Source organism: Perognathus longimembris, chromosome 8, assembly GCF_023159225.1.
Source record: "Perognathus longimembris pacificus isolate PPM17 chromosome 8, ASM2315922v1, whole genome shotgun sequence".
NCBI lineage: Eukaryota > Metazoa > Chordata > Mammalia > Rodentia > Heteromyidae > Perognathus > Perognathus longimembris.
The window spans coordinates 47,083,172-47,104,729 of NC_063168.1; the positions used below are offsets into that span (position 1 = coordinate 47,083,172).

Below are 21,558 nucleotides of genomic sequence, written 5' to 3' on the forward strand. Positions count from 1 at the left end.
GCTCAAGGCCACCCAAACAAGCTTTTCCATAGACTAACTCAATGTCTCCCCTCCCTACACACACTCTTTTCAGGAGGAAATTTCTCTTTTCCACTTGACTTTCCATAAAGAAGCTAGAGTTCCCCTCACCCGCCTTGGCTTCTAATCTGAGGTTTGGACTGTGCCATAAAATTCCTCAGTGATTTATGGCCTGTTTTTCCTTTAAAGTGGAAAAGCACTAATCCCTTAGAGTAGGGAGACCAACGTTTTAAATGTGAGGGAATCTGGAAATCTGAACATCCAGCATAGTGAACCAGCACTGCAGCCTAGACAGGCTGCTCACATGGGAGGCTTCCAACCCAAAAGAAATCCGTTTCACCTGTCACCAATATGCAAACATTTCAGAGGTTGAAATGCACCCTTGTGGGGAAAGAATACATCCTCTAACTTGCCAGCCTTGAAGAACTATGTCCATATTCCTTAGTGTGAATGACTTTATCAGCCTGGAGAAACCCAGGCATCCCAACTGGGGCCCAAGGCGGGAAGAGGCTGAAAATGAAAGAACAGAACACTGAAACCTGAAATGCTTCCCGTTTCAGTTCCAATGATCACACATCTTTGCAAGTATCTGGGGGAAGAAGAGTGGGGAAGGAGGGTTACTGGGGCTTGAACTCAGAGCCTTAGCACTGTCTCTTAGCTTTTTCACCCATGACTGGTACTCTACCTACTTCTTGCTTTGTGCTGGCTAATTAGATTTAAGAGACTCTTAAATTTGTCTGCCTGGGCTGGCTTTGAACTTTGATCCTCAAATCTCAGCTTCATGAGTTGTTAGGATTACACGCATGAGCCACCAGCACCTGGATGCAAGAAGCTTTTTAACAATCTTTTCCAGTGGCCCACACCTGTAATTCTAGCTACTCAGGAGACTGAGATCTGAGGATCATGGTTGGAAGCCAGTCTGGGCAAGAAAGTCCCTGAGACTCTTATCTCCAGTTAACTACCAGAAAACTGGAAATAGAACTGTGGCTTAAAGTTGTAGTGTGTTAACCTTGAGTGGACAAAGCTCAGAGACAGTGCCCAGCACCTAAGTTCAGGCCCCATGACTGAAAAACAATGTAGATACAGCCTGGTGCTAGTGGCCCACACCTGTAATCCTAGCTACTCAGAGGTAGGCTGAGATCTGAGGATCCTGGTTGGAAGCCAGCCCGGACAGAAAAATCCCTCAGATTCTTATCTACAGTTAATCACAGAAAAAGCTCAAAGTGGAGCTCAGGCTCAAAGTTGTAGCGTATTAGCCTTGAGCTTAAGAAGTGCAGGGACAGTGCCCAAGACCTGAGTTCAAACCCTGGGACTGGCAAAAATCAATAAGTAAATAAAAATGTGGACACAATTGTAAACAAACAATCTTTTCCATTAAGTACAAGAAAATAAAATACTAAAATATAGCCAGGTGCTGGTGGCTCACATTTGTAGTCCTAGCGACTCAGGAGGCTGAGATCTGAGGATCAGAGTTTAAAGCCAGCCAGGGCAAGGAAAAGTCCCTGAGACTCTAATCTCTAACTACCAAAAAACTGAAAGTAGAACTTTGGCTCAAGTGGTAAATGCTAGGTTTGAGGGGGAAAAAAAAAAACAACCAAGTTCAGGGACAGCATCAAGGCTCTGAGTTCAAGTCCCAGGATCAGCACAAAAATAAACAAACCAACTGAAATATGCCTTCAAAACAGAGCTGATTGGTAGCAGCCTGTATCCTATCAACTAGGAATGACTTCTGAAGAGAAAGAGCAAGGGTTAAATTTCACTTGGATAATATTCACCCTGACCTGATTTAAAAAGAGGAGGAGCCATGTGCCTGGCCTTAGCCCATGTAATTCTATATGGACAGTCTCTAGAAGCATAACATTGGCTTGGCTTGGCTTATAAATGTCACAGGCCAAAGACAAAGCAAGGATGAACTCCTACAATATCAGTTTGAAAATCCTACTAATGAGAACTCCCTGTCTGAGCTCCAATTTTCATATTCAAACACTTATTCAATCTAAGCTCTTTTCTCTTCTTTAGAGCTTAGGATCTTATTTTTAAAAACCAAACTTCAGATAGGTGCTGATGGCTCATGCCTATAGTCCTAGCTACTCAAAAAGCTGAGATCTGAAGACTGAGGTTCAAAGCCAGCCCTAACAGGAAAGTCTATGAGACTCCAATTAACCACCAAATAAGTAAGTGAGGTTGTGGTTCAAGTGGTAGAGTATCAGCCTTGAGCAAAAAAAAAGCTAAAGGACAGTATCCAGGTCTTGATTTGAAATCCCAAAACTGGCATAACAACAACACCGTTTAACCTTTATGATAAAATCATTAATTGAAATGAATACAGTAAAGGGCATTCTTGGTAAGCGCAAGACCTGAGTTAGAAATCCAGTATTGACCAAAAAACAAAAAGGAGGAGGAAGAAGAAGGAAAAAGAAGGAAGAAGAAGGAAGAGGAAGAAAGAGGTAGGGAGGAGGAGGAAGAAGAAGAATGAGGAGAGGAAATAATGGTTCCTGCTCACCATACTGCTCTCCCTTTGGTCTATTGCCCTAAGTGGTATTACACACTTTCAGTAGTACAGGGCAGATTCCAAGACAGTGCTCCCAAATGACATCAAAAAACATAAATATAATCTGGACACTGATGGCTCATGCTACTCAGAAGACTAAGATCTAGAGAACCAAGGTCCAAAGCCAGGTTGAGCAGAAAAGTCTACAAGACTCCTTTTACAGTTAGCCAGCAAAAAGTCAGGTTGGAAGTATGGCTCAAGTGGTAGAGCTCCACCCATGACCAAAGAAGTAAAGCAAGCTCTAAGCCCTCAGTTCAAATTCTGTACCAGCACCACGCCTAGAAAAAAAGACAGGAAAGAAAGAAGGAAGGAAGGGAGGGAGGAAGGAAGGAAGGACCGCAAAGCAATGATGCATTATCAAACGCACTTAAAAACATTACTCATGGCAATGTTATAAAAAAAAAAAAACTGATGGAAATTAGATTGAAGGCTAAGAAAATGTCTTACGCGAGTGTTTGGCTCTACTTAATCTATCATTTTCCAAATTTATTTGATTATGGCACTAACTTTTGAGTGTGTATGACCCATTAACCTCTTTTATTATGTGGAACCAATTCTGAGAACCCCTGCTCTAAAATGGTTACAAACTCATAAAGAAGACTGCAGTAGGCTGACACTGATTGAGTTACAACAGGAAACATATCCAGACACACTAGAGAGATCTGGAAGTAACAGCGACAGAAAAGAACACAACAGAAAATCAAATGTTTAAAAAAAGAAAAAGAAAGGACTGGGAATGTGGCTTAGCAGTAGAGTGCTTGCCTATTATCGTGCATGAAACCTGGGTTCAATTCCTCAGTACCACAAAAACAGAAAAAATCGGAAGCGGTGCTGTGGCTCAAGTGGTAGAGTGCTAGCCGTGAGCAAAAAGAAGCCAAGGATAGTGCTCAGGCCTTGAGTCCAAGCCACAGGGCTGGAAAAAAAAAAAAAAAAGAAGAAGAAGAAGATATCCCTCACCATTGATTATCACCATCTTGCTGATATGAAAGGCAAACCACTGAATGGGATAGCTCAATAAACTAACAAGTTTCAACTTTTGTCAGCCCAGAGGATGATCTGATCAACTGCCCCAACCTATCAATAGCAGAGAGCATACTGAATAAATAATGAATGAATAAATAAATAAATAAATCACCCTATTTTACAAAAGATGTTGATTGCATAGTATTGGCATTAACTAAATGGCGGAATGGTTAGTTGATTCAGTAGAAGGATGGGAGGATGATAATGGGTGGATGGATGATGAGTGGGCAAATAGAGGAAGGGAGGGAGGGAGGAAAACAGTTGGATAAAAATGGATTTCATCAGGGTTGTTCATCAGCCTCAGACCCCAATTCATCATTTAACTTCCCAGTACCTTCTTTTCCTTAAATGTCAAAATTAAGGAGAATGGAAGCCAGTAGCAGTGGCCCAAGGTGGCAGTCCTAGCACCTTGGAAAACAGAAGCTAGGTAGAGGTATGAAGCCAGCCCAGGTATCTCAACCATTGGCTGGGTGTGGTGGCAGGTGCCTATTACCCCAGTTACAGGTGAAGAATCCTGGCTAAGGGCAGTGACTCACACACCTGTCATCTGCAGCAACATAAGGAAGCACAGTAGGAAGAGTGTAGTCCAAGCATACTAGGCAAACAGCAAGACCATATCTCCAAAGTAACCAATGCAAGGAGGAGCTAGAGGAGTGGTCAAGTGGTAGAGCACCTGCCTAGCAAACCTGAGGGCCTGAATTCATAAATTCAAATCACAGAATCACCACACACACACACACAAAAAGAAGATAGAGTCACTATTGCTTAAAGTGTGATGAGAAAAGAAAAAAACAAACAAACAAAAGAAAAAAACACATTATTGAACAAATGCATTGACATTTTTGACCTTATACAAACATATTGACTTTTTTTTTTTTACATGTCTCACAAAGGGTGAGGCGGCAACACCTTCTTATCCAGTGAAGTCCTACTTTTCTGATGGAGAACGGGCAAAGCCCTCCTGAGCTAGCTGGAATGTAGGAAGTATCGAGGAAAGCCACTGTCTACCCCACCTATCTTGAATTCCAAAAGTTCATGCAGGAACACAGATGCACCACTATCTGATGTTGCATGCCACTTGTGGGGTTTCAAGAGATGGGGGCACTTGGAGAATGGAAAGCATTTCAGTTTATCAGGTGTTTCATTGCCCTACACTATTTTGGACTCTTTAATGAGGAGCAGTCACACAGAATTTTGAGAACAAGTCCATCTTACCCATCCTTCAAGGTCAAAATCAAGGTCAAAGCTACCCCTCTGGAAGTCTTAATGGGCAATCTTAACACATCTGTCTATATAAAACTAAGTTGTACAGTGTAAGGTATTTAGCTGTGATGTCTTTTTGTTTCCTATCTCCATCATTTCCATTATTCATTAAGAATATGTTTAATGAAACACTGTTGCAAGGCATTCTCAGTTTTTTCAAACCTGAGCCCAAACCACACATATGTACATAAATAAAATAGAATCCAAAGTTTTATAACACAATATGCACCCTTACTGAATATAAGGCATTATGATAATGATTATAGTATTCTATTTCTGTGCTTAAAATTCTTGTTGGAGATTTACTTAATTAAGGTTAGGGCTTAGTTCGGTGGTAGAATGCCTAGTTAGCATCAAGCCCCAGCATCAACATCAAAACAGTGGGGAAGGGAAGAGAAAGGGAAATACAATTGATTTTATGACCTTAATTGAAGGGTCCTGACCCACAGTTTGAAATAGAAGGCTCCAGTCAAGACATGCTTCAATTCTTTCTTATGTCTCCTCCCACTTACCAAAAAAAAAAAATTGAGCCTGTCTAAAAATATAGAAATTCTAAAATTTCTTCAATTTTTGAGCTGATGTAAATTTGGAAAAAGCCAGATGATGTTCACTTGCTTAAAACCCCAATCTCACTAGGGAAGGACAGGGTAGTCACTAGGAACAGATCCCCACCTCCTCTACTCGCAGAGAGAGAGACATCTGATCTGGGAGTATTAATGTATCACACACACACACACACACACACACACACACACACACTCACTCACACAATGACCATCTTGATTACATACACGTTAATTTTTTCAGATACTACCTGCCAGAGTTCTTTCCCAAATCTATGCCACTAATTTATCCTTCTACCAACAGGGAGCTCGAGGCCCCATTTCCTTTCCCTCTCCCTGAAACTGATCCCATCCCGTCTTTCCAAGGGGGCTTTTCTCCTGTTCCATTCTTTGGACGCAGGCTCCAAGGCCCCTCCTGGGGAATCTGACTTGTCTCTAGCACAATGGCAGGCACAAAGCAGTGCCCCCCCCAGCCCCCCCCCACACACACATCCCACACTGGAGCTCAGCATAGCACTAATGAGGCCAGGCACACGCTGGCCTTGTGAAGGGCACCCCATCTGGGCTGTAAAACCCCTTCCTGATGGGCCTAATCTGCTCTCCCTGCCCTGGAGAGCGAGAGGGAGAGGGAGGTTGGCTCAATCCTAATGCTGCTGCAAATCCCTCCCACTAGGGGACAGCCACATGACTCCGTTTTTCCTGCTTCTTTCAGAATCACTGTCTTATCTGTCTTCCTCCCCTTTTCCCCTGAAATAGTTGGCTTCAGGAGCGCTGCATGCACAGTCCTATGACAAGCAAAGAGAAAAACTCTTAAAGTGCCAAGCAGGGAGAGGGACGCAAAGAGAAAGTCGGGTTCTAATACACAGATTTGCTAGAAACATCCTTTAGATCTTCAGCCCTAGCCACGTAAACGAATGAAGCAGAAACCCAGAGCAGCTGAGAAACCCAAATGCTGCTTAGTGTTTATCAGGGACTTAGCCCTAAGTCCCATGCCAGTCCCTACCCTACCTAGCCTCAGTATCTCCATCTGTATACTTTAGATGAAAATGCCATCTTCCCTCCCTCACACCCAAACCTCAGAGTGGTTCATCAGTAGGTCTTCCATACTAGTGCCATGTTGCATATTTCAACATTGAATGAGTCTTATAATATGGTAGGCAGAACCAGTAGATATGAATATTCCCATTTTACAGTCGAAGTTGAAGCCCAGAGAGGTCAAGTTTTTCCCAAGGTCACACAGCTTGTTAGTGGTAGAGCTGAGTTGGTGAAAAATAAACAAGCTAACTGTGAAAACCACACTTTGTGAAAATATATTGGCCTATAAATGCTTGAAAGCGGGCAGCAAATACAAACTTGGCAAGCCACAGCCATTTCCTATGTAACTCATTAGAATGAGAACTACCATCTGTCTAAGACTTACCCTTCATATGAAAAGTAACTTGTATCCCCAAGCGACCCCTGGACACATAGAATTAAATCAAATGGCCTCTTTAACAATATCAGCAGTCCCAAAACACATGAACTATGATTTATTTCTTAGAACAGAGTTATAGTAACTAATACTTTAGTGTGATTAGCATGTGATAAGCACTGGTTTCTAAGCACTTTGTATACATTGCACTATTTCAAATAACACAATTAGAGAGTACTGGCTTTGCTTTTATACAGAAATGAAAGACCAGAGGTTATATAATTTCTCAAAGGTTCACACTGCTGGTTTGGTGGGGGATCAGGGATTAGAACCCACAGCCTTCTAATACTTAGTCCTTCACTAAACTGCTTGCCACAGGTCTCAATGTCTCATGACTGTGATGTATCTTTTTCCCCCTTTTAATTATGTGTGTATATATTTAAATATATGCTATTTTAATTATATATATACTAAATTAGATTCTAGGGGAAAGTGTGGAGACAGAGGACAAGAAGATTCAATGTACATTCTGCTTAATTTTTCTATAGATCCAACACTTCTCAGAAAAATAAAGTTAAGGCTGGGGCTTAGCTCAGTTGTAGAGTGCCTGCCTTGCTTGTGTGAGATCCTGAATTTGATCCCTAGAAGTACAAAGAAAATTTGTAAAATTGGGATTTTTTTTTTGCCAGTCCTGGGGCTTGAACTCAGGACCTGAGCACTGTCCCTGGCTTCTTTTTGCTCAAGATTAGCACTCTACCTCTTGAGCCACAGCGCTACTCCCAGCTTTTTCTGTTTATGTGGTGCTGAGGACTCAAATTTAGGAAGGGTTTCATGTATGCTAGGCAAGCACTCTACCACTAAGCCACATTCCCAGCCCCAAGCTGATAATTTTTTAAAAAATAATGCTAGGGGGCTGGGGATATGGCCTAGTGGCAAGAGTGCCTGCCTCGGATACACGAGGCCCTAGGTTCGATTCCCCAGCACCACATATACAGAAAATGGCCAGAAGCGGCGCTGTGGCTCAAGTGGCAGAGTGCTAGCCTTGAGCGGGAAGAAGCCAGGGACAGTGCTCAGGCCCTGAGGCCAAGGCCCAGGACTGGCCAAAAAAAATAATAATAATAATAATGCTAGGATATAAGTAAAAAATAAAACTCACTACATGTATGTTTCCTCCTCTGCCTTATCCATTTTTAAAGGATGTGTGTGTGCGGGCACACACCTATGTGGCACAATCATGGCAATCTAGCTTTTTGTGCTTGTTTGGTTTTTTTGTTTTGTTTTGTTTTTTTGTTTTGGTAGTACTAGGACTTCAACTCACAACCTGGACCCTGTTTCTTAGCTTGTTTTTTGCTCAGGGCTGACATTCTACCACTTGAACCATAGCTTCACTTCTTGCTTTCCGGTGATTAATTAGAGATGAGAGTCTTGTGCACTTTGTTGCTCAGGTTGGCTTCAAATCTCGATCCTCAGATTTTGGCTTCCTGAGTACCTAGAATTATAGGTGAGAGCCACCAGTATGCTATTAGACGGTAATTTTCTTAGTGCTACAACTTACTTTGTCATAGAAGGAAGGAGAGACCACATCCACACAAATGGCTGAAGATCATCTATTATTTAGATAACTATTATCATTTAATGCTAAAATTTTATTTCACCAACCCAGCATCTGTTATGTAGATACCAAGTGCTAGGACAAAAAGACAGAAGTTTTTGCTGCCAGAAACTATTTTCGTCTCCAAGAGAGAAGTGACAGAAAGCATCCCTTCATAAACGCCACCTTCTGTGATTTTAAGTGGAGATGCAAACAGCAACATTATCCTGATTCCAAGGCCCAGAAAAACTGCTGCAGAAGCAGTGTAGAAATGATGGTCTGAGGGGCGGGCAACCTTGAGGGGTGGCTGCAGTTCCAGGAACAGGGAGTTGGGGAGCAGAGCACAAAGAAGAGGAAGAAAGCAGCTGGGTATAGCGGACAGGAACAGACCTTCATGGGGGGAGGTTCCTGGACCAGAGGATGAGAGGACAGAAGGTGGGGGTGCATCCCACTGAGCCTGGAAGGTCTGGCCGGATGCTGGGGCTACTAGAGCAGGATGAAAGACAACACTGGCTCTGAGTACCCTGATAGGTATTTACTGCCATGATCTTGGCACAGCTCTTAACAAATCCCCTGGCTTCCAAGGAGCCAGACCAATAAAGAGAGAAATACAATCCTAAAGCTGTCACTATGACTTAGGATTCACCTGGAGCTCAGACGAGATAAGCTTTTTCTAAAAAGAAGAAAATATTTTTTAAACTAGCTAGGTGGTCATGGCCAGGGATCATGCACCTTCTGCAAGCCGAGCCCCGGAAAGTCTTCATGATAGAGGAGAGGCAGAGAGACGCAGGGGCCTCGGCTAAGATCCTGCATAACAGGCTAGCTGGTGACCCAGACTTCCAACAGGCAGTGGTGCCCTCTGTCATTCTGTCAGCCCCAGAAAGGGGGAGAAAGTCATCCCCTACTTTTCACTACTGCTGAGATTACTTTTAACAAAAGGCTAAATTTCCCTCCTCTACCCTCACAGGGACAAGATGACAAGCAGATCAAGCCTGGCATGTTTCATTATTGTGCCCAGAAACCAAGCAAATAAAATAGAGGCTCCTAGCTAGCTAAATTGGAGTTCCAAATAAGCCATGAACACTTTCGAGTATAAGTATGCTACATGCAATGTTAGTTTACAAAGAAAAAAGAAAGAGGATGAGGAAAAGGTGGAGGACGAAGGAGAGGAGAAACTAGGCATGGTGGTGTACACGTGTATTACTTATTCTGGTAGTGCAGGCAGGGGAATTGCAAGCTCAAGCTAGTCCAGGCAAAGCCAAATAGCTCCTAACCTTAAAACATAAAAGGACGAGGGGAAGACTCAAGGGGAAGTGTGCTTTCCTAGCTTGTGTGAAGCTCTGGGTTCAAGTCTAATTACAGGGGTTAACCAAAAAAAAAAAAAAAATTCACCTGAAATTCCTACTTAAATGGGCATCTAATCATCTAGCATCTGTTAGAGAGGAGGAAGAGGAAGCAAAGGAAGGAACAAACTTTAAATTTCCCTCAAGGTATGGTGCTGGAGATATAGGACAGTAGAATAGTAGTTGCCTAGCATGCTTGAGGCTCTGGGTTTGATTCCTGCACCACAGAGAAAGACAAAGGGGGAGGGGGAGGGAATTATAGTTGCTGATGTTTAGAGGCCCAAGTACCTTCACTTACATTTAGTTTTTAACCCTCACAGCAACTCTACAAGCTAAGAAGAATGAATGCTTTCATCAATTAGAAAACAAGAGTTTAAGAAGTTGAAATGAATTTCTTCCAAGTAACCAAGTTACGGAAGAGCCTCCTGCTCCTGGTGAATTCTGAAGAAGATTTGGAAAGAAGAAATAAAAGACTTTGTGCATGGTTGAAGAGAAAGAAGAAAGCAATTTCTGAGCCTATTTTCAATGAAGGTTAGAAGAGCTATTTGCTACATTTAATTTTGCTACTTAAATGTAAATTATCTAAAATGAAGCTTGGGCTTAAAGATCAAGGGTCTTTACAGACAATTAACAAACAAATGTCTAGTTTCTTAAGAGAGTACAGTAATCTTTTCAAAAGCCTGGCTCTTCTTCAACTCTTCTTACATTGTCAAACGCAAAACCTTACTCTCTCTCTCTCCAAATGGGGCATCTTTGTGATCTGCCCAAATTTGGGCCAGGACACCAAAGCAAACACTGTGCCCAGCACTACAGGCTAACTTGTATAATAAACCCTCAAACCTCAGTTAGCACACTGGGCCCAAGGTTAGTAAAACAGCTGATGTCCAGATCAAGTTGCTTTTCAAAAAAGTAAGAGAGAGATGTGCATTAGGTGTGCCCATCCAACAGGGAGAAGCCACCCAAGGAGGCAGATACCCCTGTTCTCCTACCCATCTCCTAAGGGCTGCCAAAGAGCTAGTGGAATTCTAACTCTACTCACTTGGACTTCAGGAAATACAACTGTCAATAGCTCATTTCAGAGAGGGAGGGAAGTGGAAATTGGAAAAGATTTTGCAGGTAATTTCTCCATTGGTTAATACTAACAAAATCTTCCATCAAAAGCAACTTACTCACATATCACAATAAGTAATAATCATATATAATTTCTAATCATTCATTACTATTTATTGGAAATTTGCTATAAGCCAGACACTTTCACATGTTTTGTAAAATATTACATTAACACCAATATAGCTATGATTCCTATTTTCTAGATGAAGAAAGGTCAAATATTTTTCCCAGAATTATACAACCAAACCTTATAAGAACCAGAATTCATATCTAGAACTGACTTAAAAACCCATACTGTAGTTGGGTTCAAAACCCAACTTGAACAAACTTGAACAAATCACTTGCAACTAATGAAGGATGCGCCACAAAGTTATTACTTGTCCTAATTAGCCCAACTGCGAAAAAAATAAGCCACTGGGAATACAGTATGGCAGACTAAGCTTAGCCCCTGGGTCACATTTATTAATAACAGACATTAGTATACTAGGAGTGATTCTGTTCAACACTGTGTCTGAAGAAAAGTTCCTAGACTGAAACAGGTACTCAATATGTATTTGTTGATGTCTGGCTGTTTAGATGGATGGATAGACTGGTGGATGAAAACCTACTCCTTGTACTGTTCCAACTCTGGGTGACTTGGGTTTTGGTTTTATGTTTTCATATTTTAGTCAAGTAACTATATCTGTACTGTATTCCTATTGTAAACCTGGCTGTCCTCAAAACCCCCAATGCACAAAATCCCTTCCTTCCCTGTCTTCTTAGATCAAGGCCAGTCTCAAAATCTTACTCAGAAGCCTTTGCTGACACAGGGAGCCCGCATTACCCTCCTCCTGCTTTGAATTCCCAAATTTGAATTCTTCACTATTTCATAAAAGGGTGTTCATATTGATTTCCCAACTGACCCACTTGAGCAAAGTTTTTCTTCTTTTAGCTCATTATAAGTCTTTTTTTAAGCACATCCACCAAATGCTAGTTCTTGATGTTTCTTAAATAAGAGCATCCTATGATAAAATAGGTCTGGGGAATGTCTAGCTGTCCCTTTGCTATAAACCATCTTGAAGTCTCTGAAACATTAATTTGCATCTAACTCTAACATTTCCCAGATCCTTTGATCACAAAGACCTGGAAACAACACAGGGCTCCTATCCTTTGAATGAGTCCAGCAAATACTGGGGGATGACATGCTCCATCCTTGCTGGCTGTTGGATGGTTCTCTCCACTACCTTAAAATGATTAAGATAATCATCGGTGCACAAGGCAGGGAGATAGCCATACCTTGCGTTCTAGATGTTCTGCCTGCTTGCTAGTTTGTTTATAGACTACCCTTGATGGCTCAATGGTACAAAGTGGGCTCTATTTATTTTTCCAGTTTACTTTTTGTGGACTGTGTGCACTAGGCAAAGAAGCAAGCTATCAAAAACAGTTTTTTGATTTTGATTGCAACAACAGAGAAAGATAAAGGGGAGGACAGAAGATGGCAATTTTATGGAGCACACAGGCAGCTTCAGTGAAAATTTAAAAAAATATCAAGTGCTAGATTGCGTATAGTCAAAGCCCAAAATGTGGAGTACAGAGAGTAGAACCAGAATCCTTGTTAATGGAGCCTAACAGGACATCTGAATCATGCTAACTGCCTATTTCAGAGATGGAGAAGATAAGGTCCAACACTACTGATTTAAAGAAGTCACCTTGATTGGTCATTCTTTTCCAGTCTAAGAAGAAGACTATTAGCCAATCCAACTCAGAAGAGGTTTTGAAAGGACTTTGCCAGGCTTTGAAAGGACTGTGATAAGGCTATTCTTCTCCACTGGTGTATTTCTGATACTCCTTGATTAATGTCATTTCTCCTATTAGGCAATCTGCTCACTCACACAACATGGTGCCTGGCTCAAAAAGTATTCAATAAATATTTGCTGGATGAAACAAAGAATGGTGAGCAAACTGAATGAATATATCACTTATCACTTGGGCCACAGCTTAGCATCTTTGTGTAGCCCACCATCTTCCTTTCCAACACTGTACCAGCTGATGAATGTCTAAGAACACAATCCAAGTTAGCTGAACTAGAGAATGCTGCCTAATTGAGCTCTGCAAGACAGAACTGGGAAAGACAGCCTTTTATTCAATCAACCAATAAGTGAATGGGTCATACGGACTTCTTGAGCAGCCTACACCCCGATTGGAGAGCCAGCAAGGGAGAAGGAAATATACTGCCTGATTACAGGATGCCTAACTGCTGAGGGAAAGGAGGTTGTACTAAGATATGCTGGATATGAGAAAACAAATAGTCAAGATAGACATGAGCATAATCAAAGACCATGCTTTTCTTCAATATTTAAACTCACCCAATTTGATTTTTCCAACCCCTTCTTGAGCCTAACTGATTACCTTTCCAGTCATAAATAGCTCTGAAGGTCAGGGAGTCAGTGAATTATACTCCTCATTTGTAAATCAAAGTAACTTTCACTAGCTTAAAACAACCTCTGGGACACTTCAAGGTGAGGTAGAAGGCCTCAAGTGGGGCACTTGGGTTTGTTTGGTGATAGACTTGAGTTTCTCTTCTTCCTCCCAGGCTCAGTGGGAAGGCCCTCATTCATATTTCCTCTAGACTTGGAATTTTGTTGTGACAGTGACACAGTGTATTCCTGTCCTCTCAGTGCTCCCAATGCAATACAGATTAGTGGCCACCTCACATGTTCCTGTCAGAAAACTGAATTTCAAACAGGTGCAGCTCAGCTAATTAGCATTAGAATAGGTTATAATTACTTAACAAGCCCATATATACCCAGAGGAACTTGGAAAGAAATATGTTTTGCCAAGGGGAGCTTTTATTTATGTAAAATACTGCAGGTCCACTCTGGAGTTCTTTTAGTCTAACTGAAACCCCGGGAAGCTTCCTATATGCCTCAATGAGCGTGGTAAGTGTAGGTACTGACATCTGACATTGCATTTCTTCTTGCTGTCAACTACAAAGGTATCTAAAACCCCTGATGAGAACTTAAACTTGATTTTAAACTCTGAAAACAAGGGCAAGTGGACCTATTGCTTCTACCCTCACCACAATCCCTTGTGTGGGGTCTGGGTAACCCAAGGGGTACATAATCCCTGCCTTAAAAAAACCTTAAGGCTTAACAGAGATTTTTCAGCTTGTAGGAAAAAGCCACATGGAAATAACACAGCCTTCTTGTGTCACAACATTTTCAGGGATATCCAGGCAGTGAGAAAATAAAATACCCTTTCCTTTTTCTACCTCCTCATCTCTTTTAACTTCACAGAAGAACTGCCAGAAGAATCTATTCTCCTACTCTCCAGGCTGGGCTTCATGTTCCTCAGAGGTAGGAACAACGTTTGATACCTACTCTGATATTTACCATAGTGCTAGACTACACTTGCCTAATTAACGCCACCACTCAGCAGTAGGCTAGGCACTGTTTTGAGAAGTCAGTAATGAGCCAAGGGCTAATGGCTACTCAAGTGGCTGAGATCTGAGGATCATGGTTCAAAACCGCACACACAGACACAGACACATAGACACACACACACACACACACACACACACACGGCAGTAATGCTTAAAACCCTCTACACTTCAAGAACTATTCTGGTATTAGAGCTAGCCAACAGAGAAATATACATAGTGTATGAGGTAGAGAAAAAAGCTAATAAGAAAAAAAAGAAGTTGGAAAGTCAGGCATAGTGGCTCATGACTATAATCTCAGCACTTAGAGGTAGTTTCTTGAACTGGAGCAGATTAACTTAGGCTAGAAAGGAAAAAAAATAGGAAAATTGGAACTGTTGATTTGGGGATGTTCTTTATATAACCAAATGGCATTGGTTAAGGAGTACTATGCATAAAAAACAGAGTTAGTGGTAGAACACAGGCTAGAACTTAAAAGTTAACAGCATTCAAAATGGTTTTAAATCCATGAAATGAGATGAAATTGGTACAGTAGAATTAAAACCACCAGCTCCTAGGTATTCCTATTTCCAATTGTGTATGTGTTTCAGTAGCAATTAACCTTGTTCTGCAATGGCCACAAATCAAAGACCTTCCAAAACAATCTCATTTCAAGTAATTATTTTCAAAAAGGAAATTTGTTAAGTGTAACTAAATTACATTTGTTTTTAGACTATGCAAGACTTGTCATATAAACCTTCACAAAGAAGGGGGAACACGTTTTATTGAACCATATGTTCAATTTAAGATTCTAAATCTGTGAACATATAACTCTTTGAATATTAATAAAATCACTGAACTGTATTGTGGACAGCTCCTTTGCTAAGAGCTCTAACATGGGTTGCTTATTTAATCCTCACAACAACCCTAAGAGGTAAGAGTGATGGTATTTCCATGATGTAAATAACCTTTAACAGGCCTAAGTCACTTGCCCAAAGTCACTATGGCGGAGACATCTTAGAGCGAGGACTCACTGATCCCAGGAGAGGGATCCACTGAGGAATCAGGGAACCAGAAGTTTCAAATCTTTTACTAAGGTGAAGACTGATATCAGAGAAGCAAAAGAAAAAAACAGGTCACAGAGACAAAGCTTGGCTTGCCCTTGGGGCCAGAGGCTATCTCAGGCTCTTCACTCTGGCCAGGCCAGGCTTCATGGCAAAGGGTGTTGTCTGAGAGATTACTAAACCCAGAACTACCCCTAATGGTGGTCGTTAAATATGTGCCAAGGGGAGAAATGATGAATTCGATGGTAAGTACTATAGAAATAGAGAAAGGGGAGCAATCTATGCAATCTTAGCTACTAAGCATCAAACTTAAAGTAGAAATATCACAAAATGGTCCTGCATGGACCATTCCCAGCCTTCCACAGCCTCTCATCAGATGCTCTCTACCTGGGTTTTCAGAACTTTCCACAGATATCTAGACAAATGTCCCATATACTTTTGGGCACTGTGTATCAACCTGTAGCCTGGAACAGACTGCACAGGACCACAGCCCTTGTCTCCCAGCTCCATCCAGGACATTAGAAGCAGAAGAGCAAGGGGCTATACCTTTGGCATTTGTGTTAGGGAGCCTTCCCAAGTAATTCTGCTTGGCCAAAGGGGAAGCAGTCCCGGAGCCTAACTGTTCCAATGTTAAGAGGATATAACTAGGGAGTCAGAGTCAGAAGTTCAAGGCCAGAAAGGGAAAAGGGAAGTGAAATCCTGCCTCACAAAAATGCAAAACAAAACTTTAAAAAAAAAAACTCTAGGAGCATGGCTCAAGTATAAAGCAGTTAATTATATCCAGGGTTCAATCCCCAGTACCACAAAATCTCTGTAGCTAAACATTCATTGAGCAGTTATTAAGGGCTAGGCATTGATCCAAGCGCGCACACACACACACACACACACACACACGCTATTTATTAACTCAGTCCCTATGACAACCGTTTTTGGTAGGTACATTTTCCATCATAGACTTTTTCACATGGCAAGAAAGTGAAATTCACAATGGTTAAGTGGGGCTCACCAAAGACTGTGAAAGTAGCCAGGCGCAGATGGCTTACACCTATAACCCTAGCTACTCAGAAGGCTGAGATCTAACAATCTGGGTTTGAAGCCAGGCCCAGCAAGAAAGTCCATGAGACTCTTATCTCCAACTAACCATCAAAAAAGTTCAATTGGTGGTGTTGCTCAAGCCTTGAGCAAAAAAGCTAAGGGACAGTGCCCAGGTCCTGGGTTTAAGCCCCAGTATTGGTACCAAAAATTTCATTAATAGTGGGATTGAAAAGACTAAGTGGAAAGTAAACACATTATTTTTTTTTATTTCAAAGACCAGCATGATCAGTACTCAGATAAACTCAGATAAATGTGGGAAACGTTATCCTGTAAGATCCTAACAGGTGCCCTCAGTTTCAGTCTTGCTTGTCCATTCTTCAGCCCTGAACATTCTCTGCCTTTTACTCAAGCAGTAGCCATGTCTGGCTCACCAACTGGTCCACCAGCTCCTTGCAGATATTTCTTGAATTGTTACCTATGCTCTCATGCCCAGTGCCTGTCCCTTGCCAGAAGCACTCCAGGATTCTTTCAGCATTCCTAACGTACCCCCTTTCAGAACTCTTTTAACCTACTTACTGTACCGCTCATTTGGAACATAATTGCTACCTAGTACCTGTATATATCTACTTAGCATTCTTCCCCTAGTGAAACACAAGCCCTTTGAGAATAACCTGTGGCCTCTTTTTATCTCTGGATTAGCTTCAATGCTACTCATCCTGGTTAGACTTATGCGCCAAATATGAATTCCGTGAATACATAGGAGTTCAGGGTGCAACTAAATGACCAGTTCCACCAGGCCAAACTTCTCATCTATACCTGAGAAAGAGTGCATCTCTTCATTCTTGCCAGATAAGGAACAGGAAATTCTCCCCAAAGATATGGTTCTAGAGATGTACATGGATGATGGAATGGAAAGGATGGTCTTATTCAGCACCCTTGCAACTTGTCTCTGTTTGCAAAGGCCAGTCCCTTCTGCTGATGTATCGGCATAGTAAGTCTGGAGAAACCAGAGAGGCCTGAGCATCCTCTATTGAGAACCAGCTCCACCAGTTGACTTTATCCTGTAACATTGGGCTTCTGCCTCAGTTTTTGTTTTTAATCTGCCCAATACCTCTCATGCCTAATTCACACTTGCTATAAGACAAAAAGATAATGATTTTGAAAGCACTTTAAGTTATCAAGCCCAATAACAATGTCAGAGATACAGTATATATCAACCTGCAGGAAGAATAAGCAGACTGACATACCCAGATGGGTTGTTCCCCACTAGGCAAACAGGAAAGAAAAAGGGAAGACCCAGTTTCCAAACCACCTTTGCTTCCTATGGGACCTTGGGTAGCCACTTAGCTTCTCTGGACCTCAGTGTCTTTGGAAAACTTTCCTGGTGCAGATGATGATCTGGTCTGGGCAAATCCAGCATGAATGTGACAGCCTTAGTTAGAGGAAGGCCACCAAGCAAGGAGTTACCAGTGTTCCTCTTCCTAGAAGTGCCTGTCAGAGAGATAGTACCCTGGTGTGTAGTACCTCAATGGGTTTGGGATGGGCCTTGGTTCACTGTCACCAGGGAACTCAGACACTCTTTCCAACTGACTCCTGTTCTATGGATAAAAAGCAGATCTGTTCATTCACCCTCTCTGCTGTCTGCCCCATACACCCCATCTCACATTCTTGCCAAAGCTTCCCCTTGACCATTTCTTTGCTGACACTATGGTTTCTTCCCCTTCCTGTTGTTCCAAAAACAATGTCAAAACCACAGGTGTTTAGTGTTGATGGTGAGCTCTGAAGCTAGTTATCCCTCCCCCCCCCCAGCACTGCTTATAGGAGTCCAAGAAGCAAAAGTCCAGATGTAGGGAGGGAATGGGGAACAAGTAGAACTGGTGTGGAGAAGCCATCTATGAAATGCAATGGGGTGGCACTGACTTCCATTAAGGTTTACTTGCTTTCCAAAGTAGAAGTCATGAATCTCCGAATGTCTAAGGACTGTACTGGCCTGGCTTACTGGAGCTCCCCTGTAAACCAGGTAACCATGGTAGCAAGGCTACATCGGAGCCATGAGCATTAAGAAAGCATGCTTTTTCTTATTTTCCCTTAAACCCCATATCCTTGAAAAATATAGGTAAGAATATATACCCAAGGAGTTCACTTGTAATCTCTGACCCTTGGAGGCTTCATGAAGTCCTCTGTTTGTTCTTTGCTTTTTTCAGGAAGTGGGTCCTTTACAATTCTTTGAGAGGAGGCTCAGACAGCTATGTGTAGATTAAAGAATCTTGAAAATATTCATTCAGAGCAACACCTGCTCTGAACAGAAGCATGTAACCTGAAAATATAGAAATTCACTTCCTAATTTAGCACCTGCCCTCCAAGAGGAGAAGAAGGAGGAGGAGGAGGAGAAGAAGAAGAAGAAGAAGAAGAAGAAGAAGAAGAAGAAGAAGAAGAAGAAGAAGAAGAAGAAGAAGAAGAAAAAGAAGAAATAATGAAGAAACAGAAGAAACCAAGCTTCTCTCTGCTTGTACAAGTGCCAGAGTTAAATGTATTTGGCTTACAGTACATTGAGAAGGCCTAGTTATTCCCAAGTTCCTAATATCTGACAACGGAGTCAATTAACAATTAACTCAATCACTGACTTATAAATAGTATTCCATTCCACAAAATGTGTACAATCAACACAGGGTAACAATGTAACCTTCAGATTCAAAGCACTGGCTTCGATTATCACAAAAGCGGTACCGTTTTTAAACGACTACATTCTGAGTGCATGAGCAATGAATTAGACAAAACAAGGGAGAGTGACGCTTCTGGGACCCTCGAGAGGACATCCTGGAGAAGAACATATTTCTTCTTGTAGGTCAGAAGAAGAGATAACCACCATTCGGTGGAAAAGAAACAAGCAAGCTTCCTTTCTCTCTCTGAGAGAGAGGAAAGCAACTCCTCACTTGGCTGCGCAGGACAAAGCCAGGACGTGCAAGAAAGCATCAGTCTAAGCTCCACGTGCCTCTCCAAGGACAGAGGGACCCACCCCCACACATCACTCCTGGACAGCCAGCCCCCAAGTGCCCGCACAAGGCACCAGGTCCTCTGCCAAACTGGGTACCAGACATCAGGCTTTTACAGGAGCTGTCACAGGAGGGCATGGGGGGGGGGGCTGTCCCCCTTCTTTCTTTCCAAGACTGTCTTTCTCTGCCTAATGTCCATCTACGAAGTGAAATGTGCCTCTCCAAGGAAACTGAGATGTCAATAAATGCACAGACACACACCCTGGTCTCCAGTTAAGTCCCTGAGCCCCGCCACCAGTGCCAAGGGGAATCGAGTCTCTTTCCCCCGGACCCCAAGGCGGAGGGGGCCCAGACTCACCCAGTCCTCGAAGTGTCGGCTCCCATTCTGCAGCAGCTCCTCGAACTGGATGGTGCAGTTGGCCACGAAGTCGTCGTAGCCGATGGGGGCATCGTGAAAGACGGCCAGCTCGATCTTGCGCCCGTTGCACACATCCGTGACGAACTCATCGTGCCAGGCCGGGCTGTTGGTCTTCTGCTTGGTGGCCGTCTGGCCGATGCGCGAGTCGTCCACGTTGAGGGCGATGTAGGGGTCCAGAAGGAAAGTCTGCGGCCGGGGTCCCACCGCATGGCGCAGCGACCAGGCTGTGGGCTTCAAGCTCACGGCCTCGCAGATTTTGATCTTAAGAAGGCCATTGAACACTACCATGGTCGGGGCGGGGAGCGGGGAGCGGGGAGCGGAGGGCCGGGGTCACTCCGTCCGCCCCGAGGGCAGCGATGAAGCCCCGACGGCGGGCTCCCGAGCTGTGTGCGGGTTCCTGCGCCCCCCCCCTCTCGCCCCACCCCACTTACTCCCTACACCTTGTGGCGATGAGCCGTGGCGCCGGCGATTCTCCGCGAGTGCATGTATTTCCTAACCCGGCTGCTAACGGAAAACAGGGAGGGGGGGAGAGCCGGGAGACGTCCGTGTTTGGAGCAAGTCTCTCCCCCCCTACCACCGGCCGCACCTCCAGCAGAGGAGACGAGCTTTGGGCTCCGCTGCCTGCCGCGGGGGCTGCCCGGCCACCTCGCAGGCTCTCCGGGTCGGCGCCCAGCGTTCTACCTACCTTTCCGAAACATAATCCCGGGGAAATTTCGACTCCGGGAGGGGGGAAGGGGACGGGGAGGTGGGACGGGGCGGGGACGAGAGCTGGGGGCGCAGATTTCCACCCGCGATCTTCTCTTCGCCCACCCAGCGCCTGTCTCCGACCGCGCGGGGCGGGCGGGAGCTGGACCGGAGGATGTGCAGTCAGTCTATCCGGAGGGATGCATCTCGAGAGGAAATAGTCTTTCCCGGAGCCAATTTAAAAGATTATTTTTTAAAAAAAAAAAAGAAATAAAAATCCACAAACCACACCGCCAGCCCAGCCGCCGCCTCCTGGGAGAAGCAGCGCCGCGCCGTAGCCGGTGATCCCCAGGCGCCCGGAATCTCACATCCGCGCGGGCTCCGGAGTCGAGGTGGCCGCCGCTCGGGCTCCGGGCGCAGGCCGGCACCGGGCGGTGCGCAGCGCGGCGGCGGCGGCGGGGCCGGGACTGCGACTCGGCGCGGCCCCACCTCCGGGACGCCGGCGCCCGCCCGCCGCGCTCCCTGCGTCCCCGCGTCCCCGCGTCCCGGCTCTCGGCTGCTGCCTTCTCGCCGCGCTCCCGCCGGCTCTCCCCGCGGTCTCTTCTCCCTCCGTCGGTGTGAGAGCGAATCTCCCTCCCTCTAATGCAGGAAATGCGCAAAAGACGTCAGTGTGTGTGTGTGTGTGTGTGTGTGTGTGTGTGTGTGTGTGTGTGCACGCGCGCGCGCTCCCGCGCCTGTGTTTAGGGAAATAGAAAGTTTTGCCGGTTGGGGGAGCAATACGGGAAAAGTGAGCGGCGGAGAGCACAGCCGAGAGCCCGGCAGCCTGCCTGAGTCGCGGCAGCCCGGCGAGGAAACGGGGCGGCGACCCACGGCCGGACCCCGGGGAGAGGAGGCGTAGGGGCGCGGGGGCGAGAGCGCGGGGCTGCGGCGGCGGGGGCTCGGAGCTCCCGCGCGTTTCTCCTGTACGCTTCGGCCAACACAGTCTTCTAGAGCCGGGGGTAGAGCTCGAGTGGCGAGGACTGAGTGGCCCCCTGGAAACTCTGAACCCTCCCCGAGGCCCCCAGGGCGGGCCCCAGGGGGGAGGGGGTTGTGAG

General features: G+C 44.3%; 1 protein-coding gene and 2 long non-coding RNA genes across 3 annotated transcripts in view; 1 reads left to right on the forward strand and 2 right to left on the reverse strand.

Moving 5' to 3' along the window:
* The window catches only part of Prkce (protein kinase C epsilon), a 506,658-nt gene extending 485,544 nt beyond the window's left edge, over nt 1-21,114 (reverse strand). Inside the window, exon 1 of the mRNA XM_048352997.1 lies at nt 19,721-21,114. Within this exon, the coding sequence (XP_048208954.1) occupies nt 19,721-20,068 (348 nt within the window). The 5' untranslated portion in view covers nt 20,069-21,114. The remainder of the gene's footprint in view (nt 1-19,720) is intronic.
* LOC125356484 lies at nt 610-19,863 on the forward strand. The gene is made up of 3 exons (XR_007211903.1): nt 610-621; nt 11,077-11,086; nt 18,866-19,863. It is a non-coding gene; the product is annotated as an uncharacterized LOC125356484 (long non-coding RNA).
* LOC125356480 lies at nt 12,234-14,563 on the reverse strand. The gene is made up of 2 exons (XR_007211899.1): nt 13,484-14,563; nt 12,234-13,434 (listed from the first exon to the last, which is right to left on the reverse strand). It is a non-coding gene; the product is annotated as an uncharacterized LOC125356480 (long non-coding RNA).
* Nucleotides 21,115-21,558: the final 444 nt, after the last annotated feature.